The sequence below is a fragment of the Anas platyrhynchos genome, chromosome 2 (assembly GCF_047663525.1).
Source record: "Anas platyrhynchos isolate ZD024472 breed Pekin duck chromosome 2, IASCAAS_PekinDuck_T2T, whole genome shotgun sequence".
Lineage (NCBI taxonomy): Eukaryota > Metazoa > Chordata > Aves > Anseriformes > Anatidae > Anas > Anas platyrhynchos.
The window spans coordinates 22,882,448-22,907,563 of NC_092588.1; the positions used below are offsets into that span (position 1 = coordinate 22,882,448).

At 43.4% G+C, this 25,116-nt stretch overlaps 1 protein-coding gene across 2 annotated transcripts in view; it reads left to right on the forward strand.

Annotated features, from left to right (window-relative positions):
• The window catches only part of NIPAL2 (NIPA like domain containing 2), a 67,272-nt gene that overhangs the window by 27,893 nt on the left and 14,263 nt on the right, over positions 1 to 25,116 (forward strand). The window contains exons 5-11 of one of the 2 annotated variants that reach the window (XM_005027003.6): positions 1,890 to 2,011; positions 7,380 to 7,476; positions 11,687 to 11,822; positions 14,191 to 14,279; positions 16,014 to 16,077; positions 17,388 to 17,482; positions 17,808 to 20,106. In XM_005027003.6, the coding sequence (XP_005027060.1) occupies positions 1,890 to 2,011; positions 7,380 to 7,476; positions 11,687 to 11,822; positions 14,191 to 14,279; positions 16,014 to 16,077; positions 17,388 to 17,482; positions 17,808 to 17,902 (698 nt within the window). In that variant the 3' untranslated portion in view covers positions 17,903 to 20,106. Of the gene's footprint in view, positions 1 to 1,889; positions 2,012 to 7,379; positions 7,477 to 11,686; positions 11,823 to 14,190; positions 14,280 to 16,013; positions 16,078 to 17,387; positions 17,483 to 17,807; positions 20,107 to 25,116 lie in introns of those variants that run through there. The other variant, XR_011807405.1, reaches the window with a different exon arrangement.

Consider the following 25,116-nt stretch of genomic DNA (forward strand, 5'->3'; position numbering starts at 1 on the left):
CAGATACTTACAAATTTGGGAAGAGGTGACAAAAAGAGGGAGAATCTTCAATGCATGTGAAAAAGACTGCACTCCCAAATCCTCTGCTCCTATAACCATAATTCATTCCTTATGTGTCCTTTTGCTCAAATTTATTTTCATTGTCTGCTTTTGCCTCTGAGGTTGTATTTAGTATTATCTTTATGAGTACGACACAATTCTAATAAAAGCAATGATACTATTGAGTTATTCATTCAAATACAAGATTTTTTTTTCTTACTGCATAGACATTGCACAAAAATTCAAGCCCAATTAAAAGTGACAACTTCCCTTTTGGTATTAATTTTATCACTTCAAAGAGCAAATAATCATGTTGTCAAGAGTTTTGTTGGGAAACATGGTCTTCATTGCAAAAGCATGTCAACTTTTTGTGCGTGTCCAAGATTTTTTTGCATATCAAAACTGCCCTGCTTGTAATAGCGAGAGACAAGCAGATTTCAAGGTCTTACACCAAGCCATCTCGACAGGGACAATGCACCTGATGTGGTCATGGGGCAGCTGGTGTTACTGTGGGGTTCCTAGCATCTAGGCTTGTTTGTCCATACTATAACAAGGACATCCCAGCTGTTCTCATGAATGTTTTGGAGAGATTTGTTCAGTATTGTTCCAAGAATACTCTATAATATTTATTTAGGTTTGGGATCCAGGTTTGCCAACTCAGCTGCTACATTCAAAATACCTCCCCCCCCAACCTGATCATGTTTCCCTTATGGCCTTATACATTGTGTGTTTCTTTAAGTAGCGTTCAGCACTGATTTATTTTATTTCTGTGAGTTAGACTTTGCAAGAAGGATTTAACAATGTTGCTACATTCCATAGGAATGAGCTGTATGATGGGAAATATGGTGATGTTTTTGCAAGCACATAAATATAGAACAGTTCTGCTTTTCCAAAGAAACTGTGTGCAATAGCAGTGCCAGCAAAGTCCTCCGGATGTGCTTTGTTTTGTATTCCTGAGCATTGTATTCCATACCAATCTATAGGTTTGCCAAGAATTTTAAAGATTAGTTGAAAAAAAAATTGATTATCTAATATCTTCCTTAATCCAATACAGCTTATGAGCTCAGGATCAGCTCACTTCTATCTAGATACCTCAATGAACATCTGTGTTTGTCAGCTGGCTGTCCACAAAGCAGAACTTCCAGATTTTTATTAAAAGCACAATAATGTAAGTTCGACCTTGAAAAGGGGCCCCAGCAACCCAATGGCTGAACAGTTTTTTTGCAGATCAGCTTTTTATAAATCAGTTCATAGGTCTGCAACTGCATCAGGGAGTGGCCAAGATGTTGGCTTCGTGACAGTTTCACATAAGCATTGGACTGGAACATATCTGTTGCACTTCATGTTTCCAGGGCAGGTCTGTAGCTGGTGCAGACCTCTGTGACCACAGTGACTTCAGGAGAGCAGTGAATATTTTGTTGGTTAATGATCTAGCTGTCTGCCTCGGTAAGCAACTTGTCCTTTCAGTTTAGGAGAAGTTTATGTGACCGGCCTTGTGTCCGTGAGAAATACAAAGGATAGATTTTCTTTTGTCATGCACTTGGTATTAGAATTGAGCATATTGGAAAATGTGTTGCTGCATTGGAACCCTAATCCATGAGGCTTTACTGACAGCTTTTTTCATATTTCCAGAATCCTTAGGGTCTTTAATAAAAACTATACCAGATATGTTGGGTCTTTATTAAAAATTATAATAGATAGGACCTACAAATGCCAGGCAGTCCAAATACCTAAGCTCAGATCTGATTAAATGGACTCCAATTTTCTTCTGGAAGCTATTTCCAAGTGATCTTGAGAGAGATGACCATGATTATGTGTATTACCAACATAATGTTCCTTTTTCTTTAAAGGAGGAACGCTGGCAGTAGCAGGGACGTACTTGTTGGTGACATTCGCTCCAAATGTACCCCAAGAGCTCACAGCAAGACGAGTACAGAATAACTTAGTAAGCTGGCCTTTCTTGGTATATGTGGTGAGTATTTGGTTCACACTTCTTAAACAAGAAGAACTGTGATTTTTTTGCAGCATTAAGAATTAGTGGCAGAAAAACTGCTGCTGAAGATACACACATTGTTCCCTGTGTGGTTATCATAGGAGAGAGAGCAAGTCTTTGGGTCATCGTCCTAGTTGCCAAGCTGATGAACCAAAAGATGTCTTTGGAGCCAGGGGAAAGTCACAGTTGTGCAGAACTGATGAGAAAGAAAGATTTTATTTTTTTTAGTGGGCTTGAGGGAAAACCTAAATATTGGCACTGCTTATATTTCCTATGTGTGTGTTCATGCCACACTGGCTGCATATACACATTAGTTACAGTGCTTTCCTGGAATTTGATGAAATTCTGCGTTTGAAAATTAGGTTATGTATCCTCTTGATCCTGCTTTATTCTATCATATCACTCTGTTTTATCCCCACATTGCTGAGGCTGCCCAAAAGGAGTTTTGTACGGAGCTGAAATGTGGAGAGATGGACTGCTTCACTGCCACTCAGGTTAATCTGAACCTGAGTTTGAATTTAAACACAAAAATACCATTTTGATTAAAGTATCCATATACAAACTTCAAATTCCATTAATCTTCTTTGATGTATCTAATTAACATCAGGAGCAAGACAAGAGTGAGTAGGAGGAATTTCTCCCTCTCTTCCCCTCTGGAATGCTGAAAATTTGTTCCTCCAGCTGAATGCAGAAGATGCAATATGGGAGTTTCAGAAGTGGTTACTTTTTTCCCAATACATTGCCTCACGTGGGTTAGATTATTAGCACACAGGTTTTTCTCAGTAGGAAGCTGAGTTAGAAAGCCACTGAGTAGACAGATTAAGGATCTTAATCTTTTAGCCAGCCTGCAGGCTTTCAGTGCATCTTAGCTATCCATGAGACTACTGATTAAGCAGAAAGTACATGCTAACACAAAACAAAAGTTGATCCTCTTGCTCTATTTTTGTGTATTTTTAAAGCTCCTGTAATTTGGCGATCCAGCTCAATGAAAGAATTGATGGTCATGCTCCCCAGATCATAGCACGCACTTTCAATCAGGCAATGCCCAGAAGTTTTGGGGTGCTCAGTAAGGTTATCTTCAGCCTCAGCAAGAGCTTCAGAAAAATCCATGGAGCTAGCAGAGGGAGAGGGACTCTTTTAGGAGGTGGTTCGCAACAGGAGGCTCAGTTGCTGCTTGCTGGAGGACCCTATCTTTTTCCTACTAAATATACCCTTCTACCATCCACTTCCACCTGTAGGTACCAAAACAGCCCGTCATTTAGACTTTAAACTCCTGCTTCATGCTTCTGCGTAGAGATGGTGGAGGGAGACAACTCTTCATCCACACCCACTACACCAGAAATTTCTGTGCTGTCTGGTGTTCACATTTTCGTAAAGCTAACAGGTAGCTGAAAAAGCTTTTCCCTATCTGAGGACATTTTGACTTTGTTTCAGGAAGAACACAGTTGAATGCCTGGGAAGACTGTCCTGTCTTCTTCTTAGGAGAAATTATAAGGAGGTGATGAGTAACCCTTGGACTTTCTTTCCCCTCGTCTCTCCTTTGCCTGCCTTAACCAGCATCCAATTCTACAGCATGGATTACAGGGAAGAATGGAGCAACTATACAGCAAGTCTTGTTGTCTCAACAACAAATCAAGCTTGATTTGTTCCTTCTGCTCCCTGGATTCATCTGCTTTGAGCTTCTTGTGTCAAAAGAAAAGGGAGGAGTGAAAGGCTCCACAAGAGACCCTAAGATACCAGCCTGATTAGCCTGAGATGCTGCTGGAAGTTCAAGCAAACCCTGCTGTAAACACGCTTTTTTGGACAGAGAACAACTTTCATATTTGTTTGTAAAATTTCCAGCACAGGTTGACTGCCGACATATAAAAAAGCACAGCAGAAGTTGCAGAGTTTCCAGTATAAATATATATAGAAAGGAGACAGCACAGCACTATAATGCAGTCCAACAGTCTTTCTAAAAGTAGCCCTGAAGTGTGGTCTGCTGAGAAATACAAAGCCCCAGTGGTACAAAATGTTCTGTGTGGGTGATAAACCATCCCCATGTGGCACTCCACTGGCATCAGAGGAGTTCTGCAGAAATAGCCTGTAGTTCCCACATGAGACAACTTTGAGTCACCTTCTGAGGCTTTGCAGTAGCATACTCATGTCTGAGCAAGAATCACTGTCCTAGCTTGCTTTTTTTTTTGCTTTTTTTTTTTTGTTTGTTTATGTGCACTTTGAGTCACTACAGAAGACATCAATTATGGATGTAGCTCTTAGGCTTCCCTAAACAGTAGTGTAGCGAACACTGGGCTGTTAATATTTAATCTCTGTAAAATCAGGTTCAAAGCATTTCTGCTTTTCCTTCAAAGCGCCTAGAAGACCCTCCTGGTTCATTGGTCCCTGTATTGCTATATGTCCCAGAAAAACTGTCGAGGCAGACAATGTGGTATTTGTTCTGGTGCCTTCTGGTAATGCTTAGAAACATGGAAAACATCACAATTCTAAAAATGTTGATGATGTGGGCTTGAGGAGACTTCGGTACAGATTAGTTATAATGGTAAAAATGATTGTAAACAGGTCAAGTTCCTTCAGTTCCTCTGAGCAGAATGTATGAAGCTGATACAATCTACACGCTTCCCCTTCCTGGTCTCTATATTTAACACAACCACAGCTATCAGCTATGAGACCTAACACCATTTCGGGTAATTCCCAAGACACAATCACAGGTAACAGCCAGTACACCCCGGGAGGTCCTGACAGGAGCCATACACTCCACTTCAGTGCAATGTCCCCTCCCTTGTCTGCTGATTCAAGGTGACCTGTTGGTGGGAGGAGAAATTTGGCTTCTGGGCAGCGTGAGGTGAGAAAAAATTGTTTGAATTTTATGCTCAGAGTGCAAGAGCGGAGTTTTCTTGGTGGGTTTGCTAGCATTGGCAAGAGACGAGCTGATGACAGGGTGAGGACCAACATGGATGCAGCTAGCAGTGGCAACCTGCTTCAGCTGTGACTGGTGGTGCTCAGCACTACCTGCCACTCTGGGGGCTGGGGAAGAGGGTGCTGAGTGCCACAGCTGGTGTTAGGGAGCAGTTTGGGCTAGCGATGATCCCTGAGCTTTATCTGTCGAAGATTTGGGCTGGGGGAGGTGGTGGACATTCAGGTTTGCACCAGCACCAGGGGAGCAGGTCTTGCAGGGTCCCTGTCCCCAGAGCACCACCCCACATGCCCATCATGGAAAAGGACACATAGGACATCTCTGCAGCTTCTTTCTTAGTATGGGTTAGTATGGGTTCCTTTCCATGTGGGGGATATTTATTTAGCACAGCTTTCTCCCATTCTGTTAGCAATTGTTCACTGTCAAAATAGCAACTGAAGCAATCTGAAGGCTGTTGTAGCTGCAGCTGGGTAACATGATATTCCCCTCTGGCCCTGAGATGTGTTTGCCAGGGGCACAAACAGCAAATCTGCTACCTTCACTTCTCCTCTTGAATTCCCTCAAAGCCCTGTTGCAGTTTTTCACAGGGAGGCCAAGATGAACTCACAAACCTGCAGTTCCTTACATGACTTCTACCTCGTTTCCCAAATCAAACATACCCAGTGTTGTGCTGTTGAATGAAGATGCAGAGGCTGGCAAAGTTGCTTGGTGTGAGACTTTTGTACCACATGATGTCCTGCCTTTCACCTCTGGGTGCAAGCCTGAGGGGAAGGGAAGTCGCTCTGGAGGGAAAGAACAGCACTCAGCAGGAGATTACAAATATTATTGAGCTATGATTAGTCCAGGAATGCTTTTTTTTTTAACCAGCAGCAAAATGTTTTCTTATATCCAAACAGTTTACAAAAGCAAACAAACAAAAATAAATCATTTAGTTTTTATTTTGTGATAAATGTTTGTGTTTTTTGTTTGTTTGTCTGTTTTAAGGAAGTTGGAATAAAATCCAAATTTGCATTTGTCATGTTTTGAGATGCAGTTGTCTCTCAGCTGCCTTTGGGAGCAAGGGATCAGTGTGAAGGTAAATCAGAAGCGAATAGCTATGCAAATCAAAAGCATAGCTATGTTCTGTTCGTATTTTTGTACACTACTAAACTGGGGGAGGTGTGAGTGTGGTAAAGAATTTGAGTTGCTAAATGTAGCTGATGACTGCTTTCCTAGTGCACTCATTCTCCAAAAATGAGAAATCAGCTATGTTGCATTATATAACCGCTGCTGCGAACCGCTCAGTTGCTTCTGTTGAGATTTCAGCAGTGCAACACCCAGATCTTTTTTATTCTAGTGCTGGGTGAAGAGTGGAGAGACATTATAAAACACAGAATGGCATGTTGGTGACAGAACCAAGGGGCGAGATATGAGGACTTTCTATGGTTTGTTTCCCTGGTAAAACAATGAAAATAACCAGATTCAGTAATGATGACATTCTCTTTTTTTGTCTAATTTTCCCCATTCGGTTTCTCCCGATGTGCACCAACAAACTTCTCTTTTTCCATGAGGTCCCAGCATTCAAAACCCTCTGAGCTTCACGGGAGTTTTCTGGACTTGCAGTCCCTGCTTCCTTTAGGCAAAGAGAGGCATCTGGGCAACTGCCTTATGCCGTGGGTTGGAGGGGGAATACCCATGCTTTTGAGATATGCAGACCTGGAAGCTGAGTTGATCCCCGGAGCCATTTCATCTGCCCAGCCTTTCAGCACAGAGAAGGGCGTAGTGGTGACTTGGGCAGCTGATAATAGCAGGGAGCTTCTGCCGAGGTGGTGATGCAGTGAGACACGTTAACAGCGAGTCAGTAAATTCAGCCGTCTGTCAGATGTTATTGAGGGAGCAAGTCTGGACCGTGCACAGCGTACGTAAAACTGCTTCAGCAGCTGCAGATGTCCTGCCGTGTGGTCTGCTAGTGTGTCACTGAGCTTTTCCAGGTAGGCTCCTGACAGGTAGCCTGCGATTTGAGAACCACCACGGGAAATAAGTGCTTTCTCCCTCGTGATGTATGGCAGAAAGCCTGAGCAAAAAGACAGTGCTTTGGGGGATTTTCCTGAGTAGGCTGGGGGAGAAGGGCAAGAAAGTAGCAAAAATAATTTTGCTTGTCACAAGGAGTGATGCTAGCAATGCCATAGCTAGGCGGAGGGGCTGCTGTTCCTCCAGGTAAGCAGGAGGAATTTGCTTTATAATTTCTTACTCTGTAGGAATTATACACACAGAGGTTCTGTAAAAAATGTTTCCACTGAACATGGATATCTTTACTGTCACCTTAAAAAGTCTTCCAGTGCTACCAGTGAGAAAATACAGCTCAAAGTGCAAAAATGAGACATTTCAAAGACTTTGAATGAAGCATTTATTACACAGTTTTACAGCTCTAACTTCCTTCTCTTTTATTTCCAGATTTTAGAAATTATAACATTCTGCATTCTCCTCTATTTTTACAAAAGAAAGGCTGTGAAGCACATCATGATTTTGTTAATGATGGTAGCACTACTGGGTAAGAGCACATTATTCACTTTAATGTTCCTGTCTGTTACTTGGTGATTCCTTGTCGTTCAGTCCCCCCCAGCTAGTTTAGATTAGGGCCACTTCAAAGGAGTGTGCTGAAGGAGAATCACTGAAACATTTCACATCATTTTGCTGTGGTCTTTTTGAAGAGAAAAGCCAATTATGGAACATAGTTTCTGTGCTTATTGCTGGGGCTATTTCTTTTTACAGATTTCTTTATATGAATACGGTGTGTGCAAGGGTGCTCTGAACCTTTTTTACCTAACACTTCGACTTTAGATCTTAGGGAAGCGGGTTGTTTGAAAGTGTTTTGTAGAACAGGCCTAGCTGTGAAAATCAGTTATGTAAACTAGAGCAGTTTAAAACCTTGTAAGCACACTGTAAGCATATGCAGTGATACCCCGTGTCTGTATGGGAACTTCTCTTTGAAGTATCTCTGCCTGTTTGCATATGCAACATTTATACTTTACCACCTTTCTGGAAGAACAACAAAAATTCAGTGGGTCGCTGAAGTTTTCCCTCTGATTCATGGTGCCACCAGAAAACAATCAATGCCCAGAGAAACAAGGGAGGTCATTTTACCAGGCAGTTATCAATAAAGTCAAATTTGAACCTGTTTTGAAAAATGTCAGGAGGCTGTCTCCAAAGTTCTGCTTGCAGGTGTATATTAAGAATTTGCTGAGCCCATATCTTCTCCCACCTTTGTCTTGTAAACTTTATGAAACCCTGATGGGACACCACTTTTTTTTTTTTTTTTTTTCTTTCTTTTTTGGTTAAAGTGAGAGGTGTTTGATCTGTGCCATTGAAGACAATGGTTATCTTTTCACTGAGCTCAGTGGGAGCATGTATCAGCCTGCAAAGACCTCCAGAGCATTTTTCTAGTGGAGGTGGTCCAAATTGTTTTGATTCAACTAAATTTCAATAAAGTTTACCAGTTATACTATTTAGATTTAACTGAATGTGAAAAACCCTTGCAGGTTTCTCAACCACCTTCTTCCAGCTCTCTGCCTGTTTTCTTACCCAGCTGAAAAGCTCAGACTTTCTTTCAGATCTACCTTTTTGGGACAGTCCACCCATTAAATTTCCCAGCACCGAGAACATTCAGGTCAGTAGCTCTGCAGGACCCATGAAGGATTTTCTTGCTCCCTGCATGAGGAAGGGACTGAAGAGCCCCCAAAAGCCATCAGTCTGTTTAACTGCTCTTGGTTTAGAAGAGAGAGAGCCCAGCCAGCCCTCAGCTCATAGCACGGAGCCTGGCAGCTCTGGCAGAGCTCGCAGGGTTTCCAGCCCTGCCGTGCTGCTGGGCGATGAGCCTGAAGATCTCAGGATGGATTTCCACACTCAGCTGATGCAGTTTTGGGCAGACCCACCAGGAAGGCTTCTCTGGGCCAAGTCTAGGAGACCTGGCCTTTCACGCTGTGAAGCCTCTTGTGCTTATTTTGCTGTGGAGCCTGCCTGCCCTGACGCCACCGGTGCCAAAGGGACACGTGGGGCTGCTGAACAGCAGCCGAGCTGCAAAGCCATGCCCCAGCAGGCACTGACTGCAGCTCGGTGGTCAGGCTGAAATCAAGCAAAAACAACAACTTCAGCTGGTGGCTGCTGAGGTTTTGGTGAGCATATGCAGCTTCAGGAAAAATGTGTCATTATTTCTGCTCTATTAGAAAAGACACAAACAAACAAATCCGGGTTCATGGGAACTTTTGAAATCCTGACAATTCCCTTGAGCAGGAAATCCAGAACTGTGGCTGGCTCCAGCTCTCGCAGCTGTCTTGGTGCCTGGTAGTCCCTGCAAAGCCACACTGCTTCGTATCTAACTTCATGCTCAGCAAAGCCATGGGATGCTGAGAGGGGGCTCCAAACCATCCAACACGTTCGCTGCCCTTGGAGGGCCTGGCTGCAGGAGAGGCAGACAAGGGTGGGAGCCTCCCTGCAGAATATTCTCAGTGGCAGCTTGTGGAAGGGGATTTCTTCCTTTTCTAACATCTGAATAGATACATTCCCAGTGGAGCGTTCATACAGATGTAAATAAAATGTAGAAAGGTTTATTTAAGGAGAAGGATTTGTGTTTCAGTGGATATTAAAGCTGCTTTCATTCTGAAGAAAGTACAGAGGTGATTGTAGAACCTGAAAATATTTTGCTTACTGTAAGCCTGCAAGTTCCTTTGGTGAGAATTATCTTACCTCATGTATATACTGGGAGTTATCATAAGTTTGGAGGGAAATATTTCAGATTAAAGTGGGATTTCTGAGTTTCCTGCTCTAACAGCTGGAAAGTGACATCATTTGTCACGCTAGCTTTGGGGGGATTGTTCTATCAGAGACAGAAAAAACATTTCCTAGGTTTTGAAACCTGTTCCAGGGCAACATTAGCTAAAAGAGCATCCCAAATTTCAAACAACCAAAACCAAAACAACAACAACAAATAACATAAACCAACAAATCCTTATCCTTTTTTTTTTTTTCTGATTTTTATTTTTATTTTTAACTATAAGGGATAGAAACTGCCCCTTCATCAGGAAGAATTTTTCAGCAGTGTTTCCTCTTAGTTGGACAAGTCAAACCACTGATTTTTACCTCTAAGTATTCTTTTAAAGTAAATAACTATCCCATGTCATAGTGCAAATATCATTTTTTTTTGTGGAGGTGGGGCTTGGGTGTATTTTTTTGACTTTTTATCATATCATTAGCCCCAGTTCAGGCCAGGATTTGACCTACTCTGCTCACTTTTACTGCTGTGTTTGGTAAACCACACCACCTATTTCAATTACCGTGCAGGAGGCGAAGCACTAGGTGCAAAGTTGTCATTAAAGCAGTGAGTTTCATGATGGGGCGCAGGATCATCACCAGCTATATGTAACTCTTAAACTCCTCCTGAACTTTTGGACTAGCTGTAAGAAAAAAGACTTGAAACCAAAACCCCAGACCTGAATCCACTCCTCTTCCCCCACCTTTTCTCCCAGCCCCTGGCCTGAACTCTTTGCACAGCGCAGCTCTCCTTGCCAATCTGAATTTTTGCAGCGACAGGAGGATGAATCAGACACCGAAATCCAACACCCCCCAGCTTTGGAAGAGGGTGGAACTGGATCCCAGCTGGGGGACGGTGCTCCTGACGATGAATTACCTCCCTTCGAAGGTCATCTCTGCACCCTGACTCTTCTTAACCATTTTCAGTTTGTTTTGAATTTGTTACGTTTTCCTTGCAGTAATCACAGCCTACTTGGTTTTGCTTCGACAAGCCAAGAGCGCTCTCCAAAAGGAAATCTAAAGTAACTCTGAGCTCAGCTGTCAGCCCCTTTTCCAAAAGATGTGCACTGCAAAACTTCTCTGCCCTGGTGACATACATATCAAAAGCATCGTCTGCTTTGTTTTATAGTGGACTTTTTTGTGGCGATGCACTGACAATGACTAAATGGATTGAAAACACATTATTTGGGGGGCTAGATCCAGTGATGGTCTTAAGAGCCTGGTCCTGGAAATGCAGTGCATACCCCTGTTTTCTACCTGGAATCTGTGTATAACCTATGGGGTTTAGGTCCTTAGGGTTAGGTCCTTGGTGACGTGACCCCAAAAATTGGCTCTGACCTGCTTTGACCATCTCCTGTCTCAGCAGAGAACTCCTGAGGGTGAGCAGCTATTTTTGGCTGCTGGTGTCACAGGCAGGGTGCAATTAGGTGTCCCCGCTGCTCAGCATGGATAACGAGACCTCTCAGCACCTCTGCTGAATAATGCAGTGAGGGCTCCAAATTAGCAGCTGGGGCTAAATAAAATGTGTCTGAGAGATGTGGAGGCTGTTGTAGTCCTCTGCCTGGTAGCCCAGCATTTCGGGCGTGCGCCCAGCAGTGGGAAATGGATGCAGTTCTTGCCTCGACCGCAGCTCAGCCTCTTTCTCTCTCACATATACACAGTGCCACCTTGCAAGGTTTTATCAGGCTCTAACCTCAGCCAGTCTGGGGAAACCTGGGACAGATGCAGGGTGGCAGTGCTAAAAGAACTGCAAAGCACAGCACACGCGGAGTTAAGGTCACTCTGAGTTTAGGAAGCAATACAGCAAGTGTTGATAACATCACACACTTGTTTTTAGGTGCCCAAACTCCACCTCAGCATCTTTTAAGCTATCAGGCCTGTGGCACCGCCCTCACTGATGCTCTGAGGTCACTGCTGTGAATCCTGCCCTGCTAATTTTTCCCTTTCCCTTTCAGCATCGCTCACTGTCATCGCTGTAAAGGCTGTGGCCAGCATGATAACGCTGTCTGTGAAGGGGAAAATGCAGCTCACTTATCCCGTTTTTTATATCATGCTGATTTTAATGGCAACTTCTTGTGTTTTCCAAGTCAAGTAAGTGAGTTTCTACTTATCCCCTCACCTTTGTACCCGTTTATCTGTCAGTGCTGTTCAGTACTGATACTAACTCCAGATACAAATTGCACTTAAGGGTAACAAATTCCTGACAGAGCCTTTACAGATGCATGAATTGCCTGCAGCTGATTATATTGTTTGTTTAGGCTTTATTTCTCAGTTTATAATTGATTAATTACACAGATGCTACCTCCTCTCATTATCACCTTATACAAGGTTTTCCCAAGAGTAGTTCTTGTTTTGGCACAGGTACTGAACTCGTTAAATGAAATTTATGTTCCTGATTTATTTTATTTTTTTGTTACTTTCAGAAATATTCATTGTTGAATACTCAAATGGCCACGTTTACCCTCATTATGCACCTCTTTTCCCTAGCTTATGTTACTTATTGGACTGGAAGAGAGTTTACCCTCACTGTCTTCTGTTAAATCTGCATGTTGCTCTTTGCTATCCTGTATGTGATTTTTTTTAGGAAATTGTTAGCTTTTGGTGAGCGGGGGACATCGGAGTTTTCCCTGCTGGCCTCTGGCCTGTTAAGTGATTGTTTTATGCTGCCTTTGCAGATTGCTGGGGGTGGCAGCCCAGTAAAATATGACTTGCAGCTGAACAGAGAGTCCATTCCCTTCATGCTGGTCCCTGCGCTTCAGGTGCTGATAGCATCATTCAGTAATCCCATCTAGACTGCTCCAGTGTTTACTTGCATGATTATTTTCCGGTAGAAGAGCCAGCCCAGCTTTCCCGTGGCAGAACACACCATTCCCATGTGGGATCAGAAAGCCCGTGCGTTATTGTGCAGTGACTCTCCATGGCTGACTCAGGAACTCCGCCGTAGCAGATAATGGAGTGATTTACATCCAGCTTGTCTTTGCCCTGGGAGAATGGCTCAGGGCATTCAAAATAGGAAATAAAAGTTCGGTAAATAGGAAGCTGCTGAATTAACCTCTCCTTCTTGCCAATTCTTTCTTTTGCTGGGTCAAAATTAAAATGTGCCCATTTCATTCCCTGAAGTCAATGTCTCTTCCTGTCCACTCTGTTGGACACATTTTCTAATGGAGACAGTACTGTCAGTCTAATTTTTTTCATTTTATTTGTTTCCTCTCTTATTTTATTTGACTGTCAGGTTAGCTTACAGCAGCCTGGGCTGCTACATCCTCCTGGATTCAGTGCTGGGCCTTGGTATCACTATTTTAGTCTCTGTGACCGAGTTTGTTGCAAATGGGAGAAAATAATGAGGTGTTTTCAATGACTTCAAAATCCTGACTATCCTGTGGATATGTAGGATTTCTTTATTTTTAAAGCACCATGGAGACTGTTCAACAGTTGCTAAAATAACCATGCAATTACTTTAATGGCTAAAACAGATCCAAGCTTGGATTTTTACTGTTCACATATATTGTACCAGTGAAACATTTAAGTGTGGTTCTTTTTATAGATTTTGAATACACTCTGCAGACCCCTGATTTTTCTCTTTCGGTTTGAAATTCCCTGTTCTTATAACAGAGTATCTGTTGGTGCATCCGAGAGTTCGCCCTCATGATTCATCACCTCGTGGGTAAATGCTGATAGCTCTGGTCTCCTTACAAGTGGGTTAATGCTTTGGCTTTTTGGTCCACTGATGCAGACTGTGTGGGCTGCTCCATGCCCAATGTTTCAGTCCTGCAGGTTTGTGTGTAGTTTGGGCTCATATGGTCCTGCACACTCTTGCCTCACCCTTCTGGTGAGGGTTTGTGTCACCTTTCTTAGGAGGAAGGCCAAGAGTTTCCAACCCAAGGTTTGCAGCCACCTCCCTGGACTTTCCCGGCAGGACAGAGTGTGTCTGGGGTGTGATTGCATGGATAAACATACAAATACGTGTTTTAGCCAAGTTGGATGGAGCCGAAACAGCAATGTGGGTTTCAGCTAAGTGAAGCATTTCCTACGAGGACTCATACACATGTCCACACTGGAAATATACCCTTACACAACCTGTTTAATTTAGAGCGACTTGTCCCTGGCTGCTTGCAGGCAGCACCGCTTCCAAGAGCTGAGGCACACCATCGGCAGCAGTACCCGAGCATTCCTCCCTTATCTGTGGAGGACGATTTTTCCAACAGTGCTTCAAAGGTCTCTCCAATGGCAGTCTACAGCCAGAAGAATCCACTCCAACCTTCTTGCTTTGCCCTACTTTTTTTGTATTTTGCAGTCAAAACCAGAAAGTAAATTCAATACACACACCCTTCTGTCAAGGGCTGTTTGCTGTCCTGGTAAGAAATGGTCACATTTATTGAACTGACAGAAACTGGCTAACTTTACTTAAAGTGCAATGAACATCCTACAGCCATGAGGTGCAATAACGCTTGTTTTCCAGGTTCTTGAACCAAGCGATGCATCTGTATGAAGCAACAGCAGTCGTGCCCATTAATTTCATGCTCTTCACCACGAGCGCCATCGTTTCAGGTTGGTTCCCGGCCTTCTGTCTATACAAAATAATTTTCTACACACCAAGTTTTCAAAGAATCACCGTCTCTGAACAGGACTGCTCAAAGCAAACCACTCGTGTTTGTCTTCACCAAAAGTTTTTCCTAAATGACAGGTGTTTAAGTCCTGAAAAATGAGTGAGTTCACAACTTTCAAAGCAAAATAAAAATCATCAAATTCTAGCATTTCCAGAATTGATATGTACAGCTTGCTATGCCTTGCTGGCTTACTAGAATTACCTGCATTTATCTTAGCCTCATCTTGACATCCAGCAAATGCATTTACCATGTGCACGCCAGCCTCCCTGTATCCGAACTGGTAGAGTAATTTTAACAGCCTGGCAAACTACTCAAATGACAACCAGCTGTGTTTCATAGTAGTTAGTGTATATTCAGTTTCAGAAGGTGGAATTCTAGGTTAAGTGAAGGAAATAAAATGACTCCAAAGACCTTTTAAGCATTTAACATTTTATTCTGGGTGAGAACTCTGAACTTGGTGCTGTTAAAGAGGGACTGCAAATCTTGGAAATGGTGCGGAGTGTAAGAACACGAGCAGGGAGGACGACTAAGATGCTGTATCAGCAACGAGCCAAAATGATTGTGTTGTTATAACATTTATGACTCATTTTAACACACACTGGGGGCTTTCCTGTCATTGCTGTGCAGGAGTTTCTCATGCAGAGCTGCCATTAATGAGAAGGGGAGTTAGCTTCGTGCACAGATTGCCTCGGCACCTGTGTTAGAGGAGACCTACACTTTGTGACTGAGAAGAGACTTTCGCCAAAAGGGGGTTGCATTCTTGCAGCCATATGGGGAATTTGGCCTTGTGCCTCCTTAAGAGATCAAGTACCTATTCAGGAATGGCTTAATAGCTTTGAGACTGGATACACATGCATTTGCACCAGGTTTGTTAAACCAGCGTGGGGCTTAGAAGAACAAGCTCTGCTGAATCTTGGTGGGGTGTTTGTGGAAGATACCTCCTCTCGTGATTCCTCCATCCCCAGTTGCAGCCTTTGAAGATACAGTCATGCTTCAGTGGCTTTGGTTCACACTCTGGTGTTTCTAAGCAAAACTATGCTCATCAGTGGTTTAAAGCCAACATACTTGGCTGTGAACTGGGGCAGCTGAGATCCAGATACACATCTGGTTCTGTCACCTCCACTGCAGAGGTGCTAATTCCTGTTAGAGGGGTGACCAGAAGAGTTAGTGATCCCTTCAGCCGGAGAGATTTGGCAAACTTGGCTGCTGGAGCCTTTAACTCGGTGTAAACATCAGGGACAGAGCTAGTTATCGAAAACCTGTTCCCAATTGTAGCTAAGATGTCCACATGGTCTGCTGGAGTGGCTTAACTAAATCCATGAAGAACCTGTTAGCTGTACTGGTACGACTCTGCTTGCGAATAAGACCTTGAGTTTGACCTGCATAAAAACTGTTGCTGACAATGCAAAAAAATACCTGCATCTGTGCAGTTACTAACACAGCACATGCTCCAGCCTGATAGACTAAATCTTCTCCAGTCCCTTGCAGTATCTCGAGAAAGCCTAGATAATGGAATATGGGCACATAACGTGAACCCACAGCTACGTGTATTAATACCATATTTGGGATTTTTTTCTCCACTTGAGCATGACACTGCTTGTGACCCTCCCAGCTGTAATTCATATCACTTGGAATCCAGTCAAGATCTGCAATTCTTGTTTCTGTCACATTCCAGGGGTCATATTTTATCAGGAATTCCAAAGTGCAGCTTTGCTGAGCGTGTTCATGTTTCTGTTCGGGTAAGTGTGCCGGCCTAAAATCTGCACTAACGCTTCCACTGCAACAGCACTGCCTCGCGGAACCCCTTCTTTTCTCAGTAAGAAGAAACCTGTCTTGTTATTAAAATATTATGGAATAGCCATTATAGTAGGATAAAAAAACATTAAAGGGAAGATTAATATCTGTGCTTCAGGGGTTTGGAGGCCTGGTTTTGAATCCAAATTATGTAAAAATGTGAGACACTTATGAACTACTAATCCCATGATGGAATGAAAAACCAGCAGCATGTGTTCCTCCTGCAGGAAGGAGAAATTACTGCTCTCTACCAAAGATCATGTGTTAGGGGGTGCTGATACAACTGCAAGGAATCTCCTCCCCTGTTACCTTCCACGTGCGTGTCCAGCTGCCCTTTGCTGCCATTAGGCACGGGCAGTTCTAGGAGCTGCTCGCTTACAAGGGTCTTGCTGTGCCAAGGAAGGCACAGCCTGTCTGCTGAAAGGTTCAGAGCATGTGAAGAAGCTGCTGCCAATGCTTGAAGAAGGCCCCAAGTGTTGTGAGAGCAGAGATCTGCTGGCCACCAGCACAGTAACAATTCAGGGGACAGGTGAACATTACTCAAGGACAGGCATGAGATGGTTAAAAGCACCTCCCAGAACCGCTGGACCTGTCTTGCCACCAAGCTGTCAAACAGCTCGGGCTGTCAGCTGCAGACATCTCCATCCTCTGCAGTCAGGCAGGGGAAGGTGCGCAGACCTGCGATGCTGTTTGGCTGCAGGAAAAGTGGCAGAAAATGGAGATGAGCAAATTCAACCCAGGTATTTGGCAGGCAGGAAGTAGCGATCGTGTGTCCAGCACAGAGCGGATAGAAGATTTATCCGAGCGTAGCAGTTTCTCATTGCTCCTGGCTTACAGCTTGCCCCTGAGACATGCAGTCGAACGAGAAAAACAACAGAGATGTTGATTGTCTGCAACAAGCCTGAGTTGTTGATGAAATTGCAAGTGCTGGAGTGCTAGTTTAGATGTTCTGAGAAGATTTGCTCAGGGATTCAAAGGCTGTGGTCTCACACTCGCAGGCATTTGATTAGGTATACATTACTGAAAGTGTAATTTTGTCTGTGGAGCCTTTGGAACCGATTGTAAAGCTTCAGGAGGCAAAAACTAGTCTGACAGGGAGTCCAAGATGAATTTATACAGCTGCCAGGAAGGAAAGTTTCTTTAAAAACTGAGCAGCTCGGGTTTGGAAGTCCTTGAAAAAGAAACATGGGAAAAGATTCTCATCTCAGATGCAGTGAGCTGTTTCTAATAATACGATGCCACTGTTATTTTGCAGGTGTCTCCTATCTTTCCTTGGTGTATTTGTAATTGCAAGAAATAAAAAAGAGGAGCATTTACAAGTTCCTTATATTGACTGTGGACGTATTCCTGGTAAGTAGGGCTTTTTTTTTTTTTTTTTCTGTCTCTCTGTTTAAAAATGAGATATCAGATAATGGAATGACCTGGGAGAGTTGAGTCAGAAATGTGCTCTAGTTGCATTTAAAAAATATACTGTTCCCTTAATTTCTATTCCTGTTCCCAACAGATTTTTCAAAGAATTTTTCAGAGTTTTTCCAAGCTATTGTTACAACCAGTCAAATGAAAACAATGATTACTGGAGCAAGGAATGTTTAAATGATGGATTGGTGGGGGATTTGTTTTATTAAAATTCTTCACAGAGTTGTTGTTTTTCCCTTCTCTCACCCCATTTCCTTAGGACAAAAATTGACAGGCAAAATACAACCAGATTCTTATAGTTCATGCTATGGCACTTTGAATAATGAAGATGACTCGGTGAAAACTCAGAGCTGAAAGAAGAAAGCACCTTACCTTCCACTTAATGAGAGGAACAGCACTGGAACAAGAATTAGCAGCACCTTTTCATTGGACATATTCGAGTCGACGTTGAATTCAATTCCTGCATGTTGATGAGTCATAGCATTATTTAATCCTACTTAATTTATCCCCTGGCTGTCCCAAATGTGGTTTGAAGATAAAGCAAGCCTTAAGAAAAACTAAATAACCGTTAATGAATCTGAATATTCTCATAGTATAAATGCCTCTTGGTGATGACTGGGGATATTTTTAGAGTTTTAATTGCCTAGAAATGCAAATAGGTGCATAAAAGGGTTTTAAAATTTGCTTTTGAAAACCCCCAGATGTGCACAGATGCTTAAAGACAAAGATGGGAAATGAGGAGGATTTTCATAAGAGACTTCAAAGTGTTCTGCTGTATGTCTACTACCTTTAAAAATCTGATCCTTCCTGTCCGTGAGTCCAAAATGTAGGCATATATGCAGTATGCCTAAACATGTATATACATTTTTATTATGTGCGGAGGGAAAATCATGATTATCTTCTGCCATCAGACATTCTCTTACCTTCAAAGGCAATAAACACTTGTGTGAGAAGAGGGAAGGACAAGAACATTTGTCACAAACATGAGCACAAGCACACATGCACGCATTTGTGAGGCGCCCAGCCAAAACAGAGCTGGGGAACCTCGTGTGACATTTTACATCCCCCCTATGCCTTGTGCACTGGGCTGTACTATATATTAATACACCCTAGTCCAAGGTTTAGCCACTGTTTTCAGGAAAAGGGGGTTTTAATGAAGGAAGTGCAAAGTTCTGTAGAGGAAATGGGGGATCCAGGCTCCCTCTGTTGATTCATCTTGAAAATTATTCCTAAAATAGCAAAGTAGGGCAAATCCCACCTCCTTGCTAAACCAATGGTTATCCTGCATGAGGAAAGGCTGTAAAAAACAGGGTCACAAGAGTCCCAGCACATTTTTTCCTTCATTAAATGGTAATTTCTCTCTACACTCATTTGGAAAGCTGGCAGCGATAGGGACCATAGCAGAAGTGGTTGAGTCTGGGAGGTCACAACATCCTTCAGCCCCAGCCTCCTGGAAAAAAAGCTGCTTCTGAGCATTAGTTGTGGGTCCATTCACCCCTGCCTGCTGACACTGATGTACCTCAGCCAGCACATCAATGCTCAGACACCTCCACTGCAGAAACAAAGTGCTCTTGATAAGCATTTGGTACTAAACCTTCAAGTCTTGGACAAGATAATTCCTTTGTGTTTGGATTGATCTGCTGTAATGGATAAGGGCCACAGGCTGTGTGCATTTTGTTTCAGTGGGATATGATGAAACGGGCTCTCTCTTTGTTTTGTTTTGTTTTTGTTTAGTGTAGTTTATTATTATTTCATTTTTAAATGGTATTTTAAATGGTTCAGTCAAGGAACCACAGGACAGTTTGACTTCAAGCAAAGTGCACACAGAGATGTATTTTCTCCTGTGCAGTGATGTCCTGGCAGCCAGGGCTTGGGGGACTTGTGAAGTGTTTTTTCAGCATGGATCTTTTCCAGCTGGCACAGTACAAGACTCAGGGTCTGCACCTTGCTTGTACCAGCTGCCTGCCCGTGGCCTTCCTTTACCCTCTTACAGTTTGAGTTCAAGTTTCTAAAGCTTAAAATGCAAAACACACCTGATTATGTATGCTTTCTCCAGGGAATAAGGGCCTGTCTGTATGCCCTCTATGCCACTTGCCTCTTGCAAGTCAAATTTAAGCCACTTTCTAATTCTCAAGTGAGACCATGTGCTAAAGGTGGAAATTGGATGCCTGTAGTTTTTCATTCCATGACCTGGGAAATAAAAGTGGGGTGGTGGGAGAAAGGATTTGGTTTTGTTTCTTTTTTAAATTGTTGGCCTTGGGCTTCTTTCTGAAATCCGTCTCCATGATTTAGGAGAGCTGAAAGAAATTATAAGGTCTATCAGGTGTAGGAATTTCTTTTCAAAGCAGGAAATGGAATGCAAAAATCTATGGCAAAAGTTATTATTTATTTCAAGCTACCCTATTTCTTCTCAAGCAACACTTCCTTTCATCCTATAGGTTTATACAAAAATTGAAGGGTTAAAATGTTTTCTGTGAACTTGAATGTAATTAAAAATAATTTATAGAGCAAAACACTGGCAGGAATTATGTGCAATTAAAACTTGTGATTTGACAGAATTTTTGAGATGTGAGCATGTTCCAACAAATTAACATATCACAGGGTCAGAGGAACGTGGTGATGAGAATTTATTACTGCTCTCCAAAGAAAGGGACATGATTTGTTTCAAGAATCAGTTTCTAATCAATGCCATTTTCAGATTTTGCTTGTGACACTTTGGTGATAAGCAGCACAGACAAATGCTTATTAAAAAAAAAAAAAATGTTTCACTGGAACAGAGAAAAGTCCTTGGAAGCCTTCTCTTTACCAGTGAGCTATTTTCTCGCAGTGTTTTTCCTGACATCATATACATGGGCCAGATACAAACTGTGAAGCTTGCACCTGCAGACTGAGCTTTCTCGAGCAGATGCTCCGTGGGATCTGAGGAAATAATGCTGAAGGAAGGCATGCAGGACAGTCAGCATCTCACGTGGTCTCAGCTGGCTCCAGCCTGGGATTTCTGACAGACCAGAACCAGCAGGACTCACTTTGTGCTTGTTCCACTGCTGGTCAGGCTGCAGTAAAAGATGAAGTATTAGCTGGCCACAGGCCTGGAAATGGGAACTCTGGAGTACAGCTAGGCAGTTATTTTCTTTTGTGATAAAATATCAAGATGCTTTTTACCAAGTGTTTTCAACTAGCAAGAAATAGTTTAATCTTGGACTGGATTCATACATCTGCCAATGGCAGGAGCCTGGCATTCAGCTGGCAGGCTTAGGGCCTGCTCCTCGCTACCATCCGGCTTCTGATGGCCTCAGCTTTTGCACTGGTCACCCAAAACCAAGGAAGGGAGGTCAGCCTTCATAGAGGCTTGAGTTTCTGTGCTTTGAAGGTGTGGTTACATGTACCTGATGAGCTGTTTGGATGGTTCAACGCTGCTAAAACCTCACCCCCTGGTTGTGAGGTCCTCCTCAGCTGATGGCTCACTGTGCACCCCACAAAAACCATCTCATTTATTTCTTCTGCTGTGTTGGCTCTCTGAGAGTTATCAAACTGGGCTGCCCCAGAGCAGAGGCTGACTTGGACATTTGGTGAAAACACAAAGACCTGGGCCAGACTCACAGGGCTGTGGGTGGTAAGCACTGAGTGGCTCCATGTGGGACTCAGATGGGCAGCCTGAGGTGCAAGGAGGGGCCTAGAGTTGGTGAGGAGCACAGACATGCATCTACACAACCTGTGATTAGGACTGATTTTTTTTCTCTCCAGTTTGCATATAAACCATGCTGCAAGGACAGACTGGGACCAAATGTCCTCACTTCTGACCTCAAAATGTTCTCCCCTTGCACTTTTCCCTCCCAACTCACTTCTTGAAAGGTCGCTTGCAGAGAAACCTCTGATAACACTGGGGTGCAAATGATTAGGCAGAGCTGTCTTTCAGCTTGCCCTTTTGCGCTTGTCCTCTGAGGCTTGGCCTTTTTCTTGTTTAAATTTTTTTGTTTGTTTATCCCTTTTGGAGAAATCAGCTGGTCTGTGTTAGGAACTGGCCCAAAGGAGATAGAGGCTAATTACCATAATTATTATTGGAGGGCCAAGTTGGAATTTGTACAACCTGAGGTTGTTTGAGGAGAAAAAGGTAGAGAAAAGCCTAGCTCTGGATTCGCAGGAGCTTGAGAAATCCTGTGTTTGCAATGTTTCTGGGCTCTGGGGCAGAATTAGGGACATCAGTGAATAAACAGTGATTCCATACATTTTTATATGTGTTTTTAAGGTGTGTTTTTTTTGTCTTTTTTTTTTTTTTTTAATTTGGAAGTGAAGGATGGCCATTCTCTGCCTAGAGAAGCAAAGAGAAAATAAGCCACTCCCTTGGCAGATGGGAGATGTTTCAACTTTTTGGAGCTGGAAGAAGCACGGAGGCACCTTCCAAGCTCCCTGGCTGTAATAGCCATTCAGTTGTAACATACAGAAGGGCAGCGCTGGCAAATAACACCACTATACAGTAAGCAGTCGTGACTGTTTAGAAAGGATCTTTGTCCTTTTGTCATGTGTTAAACCTGTTCAGAGGACATGTAGCTGATCTGGCTTCTTCAGCTGCACATAAACATATTTTTGAAACATGCTGAGCTAGTCTACAGGGTCTGGGCCCCTTGAGTATCCTATTGATGCCTCTTTGGCAGGCCCTGTCTCCCATGCAGAGCTCTTGCCAGGTCCTCACTGTGTGGAAATCAGACTATGTGGTGGACACATACCACAGGCTTACTCAGTAAGAAGATAAAGTATTGTCAGGATGTTTCCCTTGACGTAAGAAGTGTTTATACCTACAAGGATATTGTGCAAAACTACAGATTTGGATTACATTCCCTTTACTTCGTGATTCCCACCAAAGTATGCAAGGTCAGTTCTAGGTATCTGCAGGAGCAGAACTGTCACCTCAGGAACTTCAGGCTCAATAGATGAGACCCTGTGTAAAGAGTTAGGTGTCTGCTCAGTAGGTTTCTTATTTGATCTACATCCCAGTTTTGCAGTTAGGACCCTAAAGTTAGCCCAAGCCTTTGAGGGAGAAAGTGCACCTAATATTATAAGACCTGCAGTAACATTTTGATTGCTGATGGACTTGGCCATTGGTGCCAGGGGAACTTGTGTCATTTCACAAGGTAATGATGAGGGGGGACGGTGTTGTGCAGCAGAATCGGAAATGTACTGAAGTGGCAGGAAACTTTTGCATGGACACAGAGGAACGAAATCAGGAGACTGGTAAGCTACTGTGGCCTCCTGGGCTGCTTGTTGACAGTGTCAACAAGGCGAATGTTGACAGTTTTCAGAGCAGAGCTACTGTAAAAGAATGACCAGGCAGGTGGCTTAAACACGGACTGTTTAACGTGAAGTTAATGTATCACTGCAGCCCGCGGCACTAATACCTTAAACATGAAAAGTGGCCTGTGGCCATTGATGAAGGAGCCAATTTCTGTATTTTGCTAGGTCACACTGGGGAAAATGGAAATGATTGATTTAAGCCTCCAGCACAAACATGGACTTGCCAGATCTCCAGTTGGAGATTTCCACTCTTGGAATAGGCATTGCCTTGCCTAGATGAAATCTTTGGAGCCTGCTGCCAGGTCTTTTGCCAGAATAATTAAATGGGTTGAAAGAACAGCACTGTCATTTGTCTTCTGTTTGATAGCTAGTGGGCATACATCCAAAGCAGCACTAACACAAGATCAGGACTTTTCTCTCCATTTGAAAAAAAAAAAGAAAAAAAAAAAAGAAAAGAAAAAGAAAAAAAAAAAGAAAAGAAAAAGAAAAAAAAAAAAGAAAAGAAAATGAAAAAAAAAGAAAAGAAAAAGAAAAAAGAAATGTTTTTCTTGAGCTTCAATAGCATGTGCACCAGGCCCAGAGCTCTATGCTGTTGAACAAACTCTGGTACACTCAGCCCAGAAGTAGAGAGAAAGCTTGCATGGCCCAGAGGCTGCTCGTTAGGCAGTTCTTACCTGTCACTGAAGGTTACTGCTGGTAATGCATCATATAGCAATAGAGTACAACAACAAAGTACTGGAGCATCCACTTTGTTTTCCAAGAACAGCTGCTCTGTGTTTTACGAGGCAAAGGAGATGAGGAATATGATTTAATATTACTAAGCATCACAGTTACCCATGTGTTTATTTTTTCCAGACAATATTTAACAGTTAACCAACAGCCATGTGCTGAAAACACTGGCTGGGTCCTGAGAGCATGGATGTGTGGCAGGATTCGATGCCGTATGATTAAGGGCAGGCTGCTGATACAAGAAGGCAGGTTGGTGTCATCTCTCCTGGCCTCCTGCACAGCTCCGGCCAGGCAGCCTTCTCCAAGCACTTCTGTGTAAGCCCCTTGGCCCACCTACAGAAGAAGGCACACCGACCTCTCCTGTGAGTCAAAGGAGAGGATCCACCAATGCCATTAGCAATGTGTACTAGCAATGAGTCATTGTTTGCTTTTGAACTGTGCCTTATGTCTATTTTAAAGTGTCTGGATCTCTCTCGCAGCTATTTGTCTTTCACCGGTGATTTAAAGCACTCGGTAAGTCCCTCTAGTAAAATACAGTAAGATGACTTGGGCTTTTTGCTAAGCCAAACAGACAGACCTTTTAAGTCTCTCACCATCAGACATTTTGGTCAGCCCTCAAGTTGCTTTCTGTGGTGGTTTTCTGCTCTATCTCCATTTTTCCAGTGTCGAAAATTGGCTTTATGAGTGCCAAAGACCGAGTAAAAATCTGATCTTAGCACCGCTGAGGAAGTAGCACAGAGCTGGGCCAGAGCCAAAATGCAGTGGTCAGGGTGCCTGGCTTCCCCTCTTCCCAAAGCTGAGCCCAGCCCAGCTGCCACCTCTCCCAGGAGGTGCCTGAATATTTTATTTTTTCACTGTGATTTAACAGTGGCTGTTTTGCATGCCCAGGGATACAGCAGCCTAGATAGTTTTCAGCAATTTGACTTCTGACTCATTCCTGAGATCAGTGATGGTCCAAAGAGGTCCCCGGGAGGCTCAGCACAGCTGGAAACCCTGAAACCAAGTGGCCAACGGATGGACACAGCTGTGGTGGCACAGAGAAGGAGAAAAATTGAATGGTTTGGGTTGGAAGGGACCCTTGAATCCAACCCCTGCCGTGGGGTTGGGGTGCAGTAAGTAAATAGGCTCTGGATGTGGGGACACCCTGCCCAGATAAATTGCTCTTGCCTCAAGGATGGTGACAGCTCACCAGAGAGAGTGAGTGCTTATATTTGTGATACACAACAGAAAGGCTTTGGCCCCCTTTGCCCCTTGCTGCTCAGTCTTGAAGCAAGGTTGCATTTTGAAAGGAGCAGCTTGGGCATCTCCTCTCCAAGAGGAGGGCGTGAGCACCTGATAACCCCAAATGGGGCATCCAAACCCCAAAGGGCAGTAGGAGGCGAGTGCCAGCCCCAGCTTCTTTGGCTGATTTGGGGAACCAGCAATCACTCAGGCTTCAGTTGTCCCTCCTCTAAGTGCCTCCTGCTTCTGGATGCCAGCACAGGAAAGGGGACACCTCCAGCCCTTTTTGAAATCTAGGTTTTGGTATGGAGAAGAAATGCATTCATGTT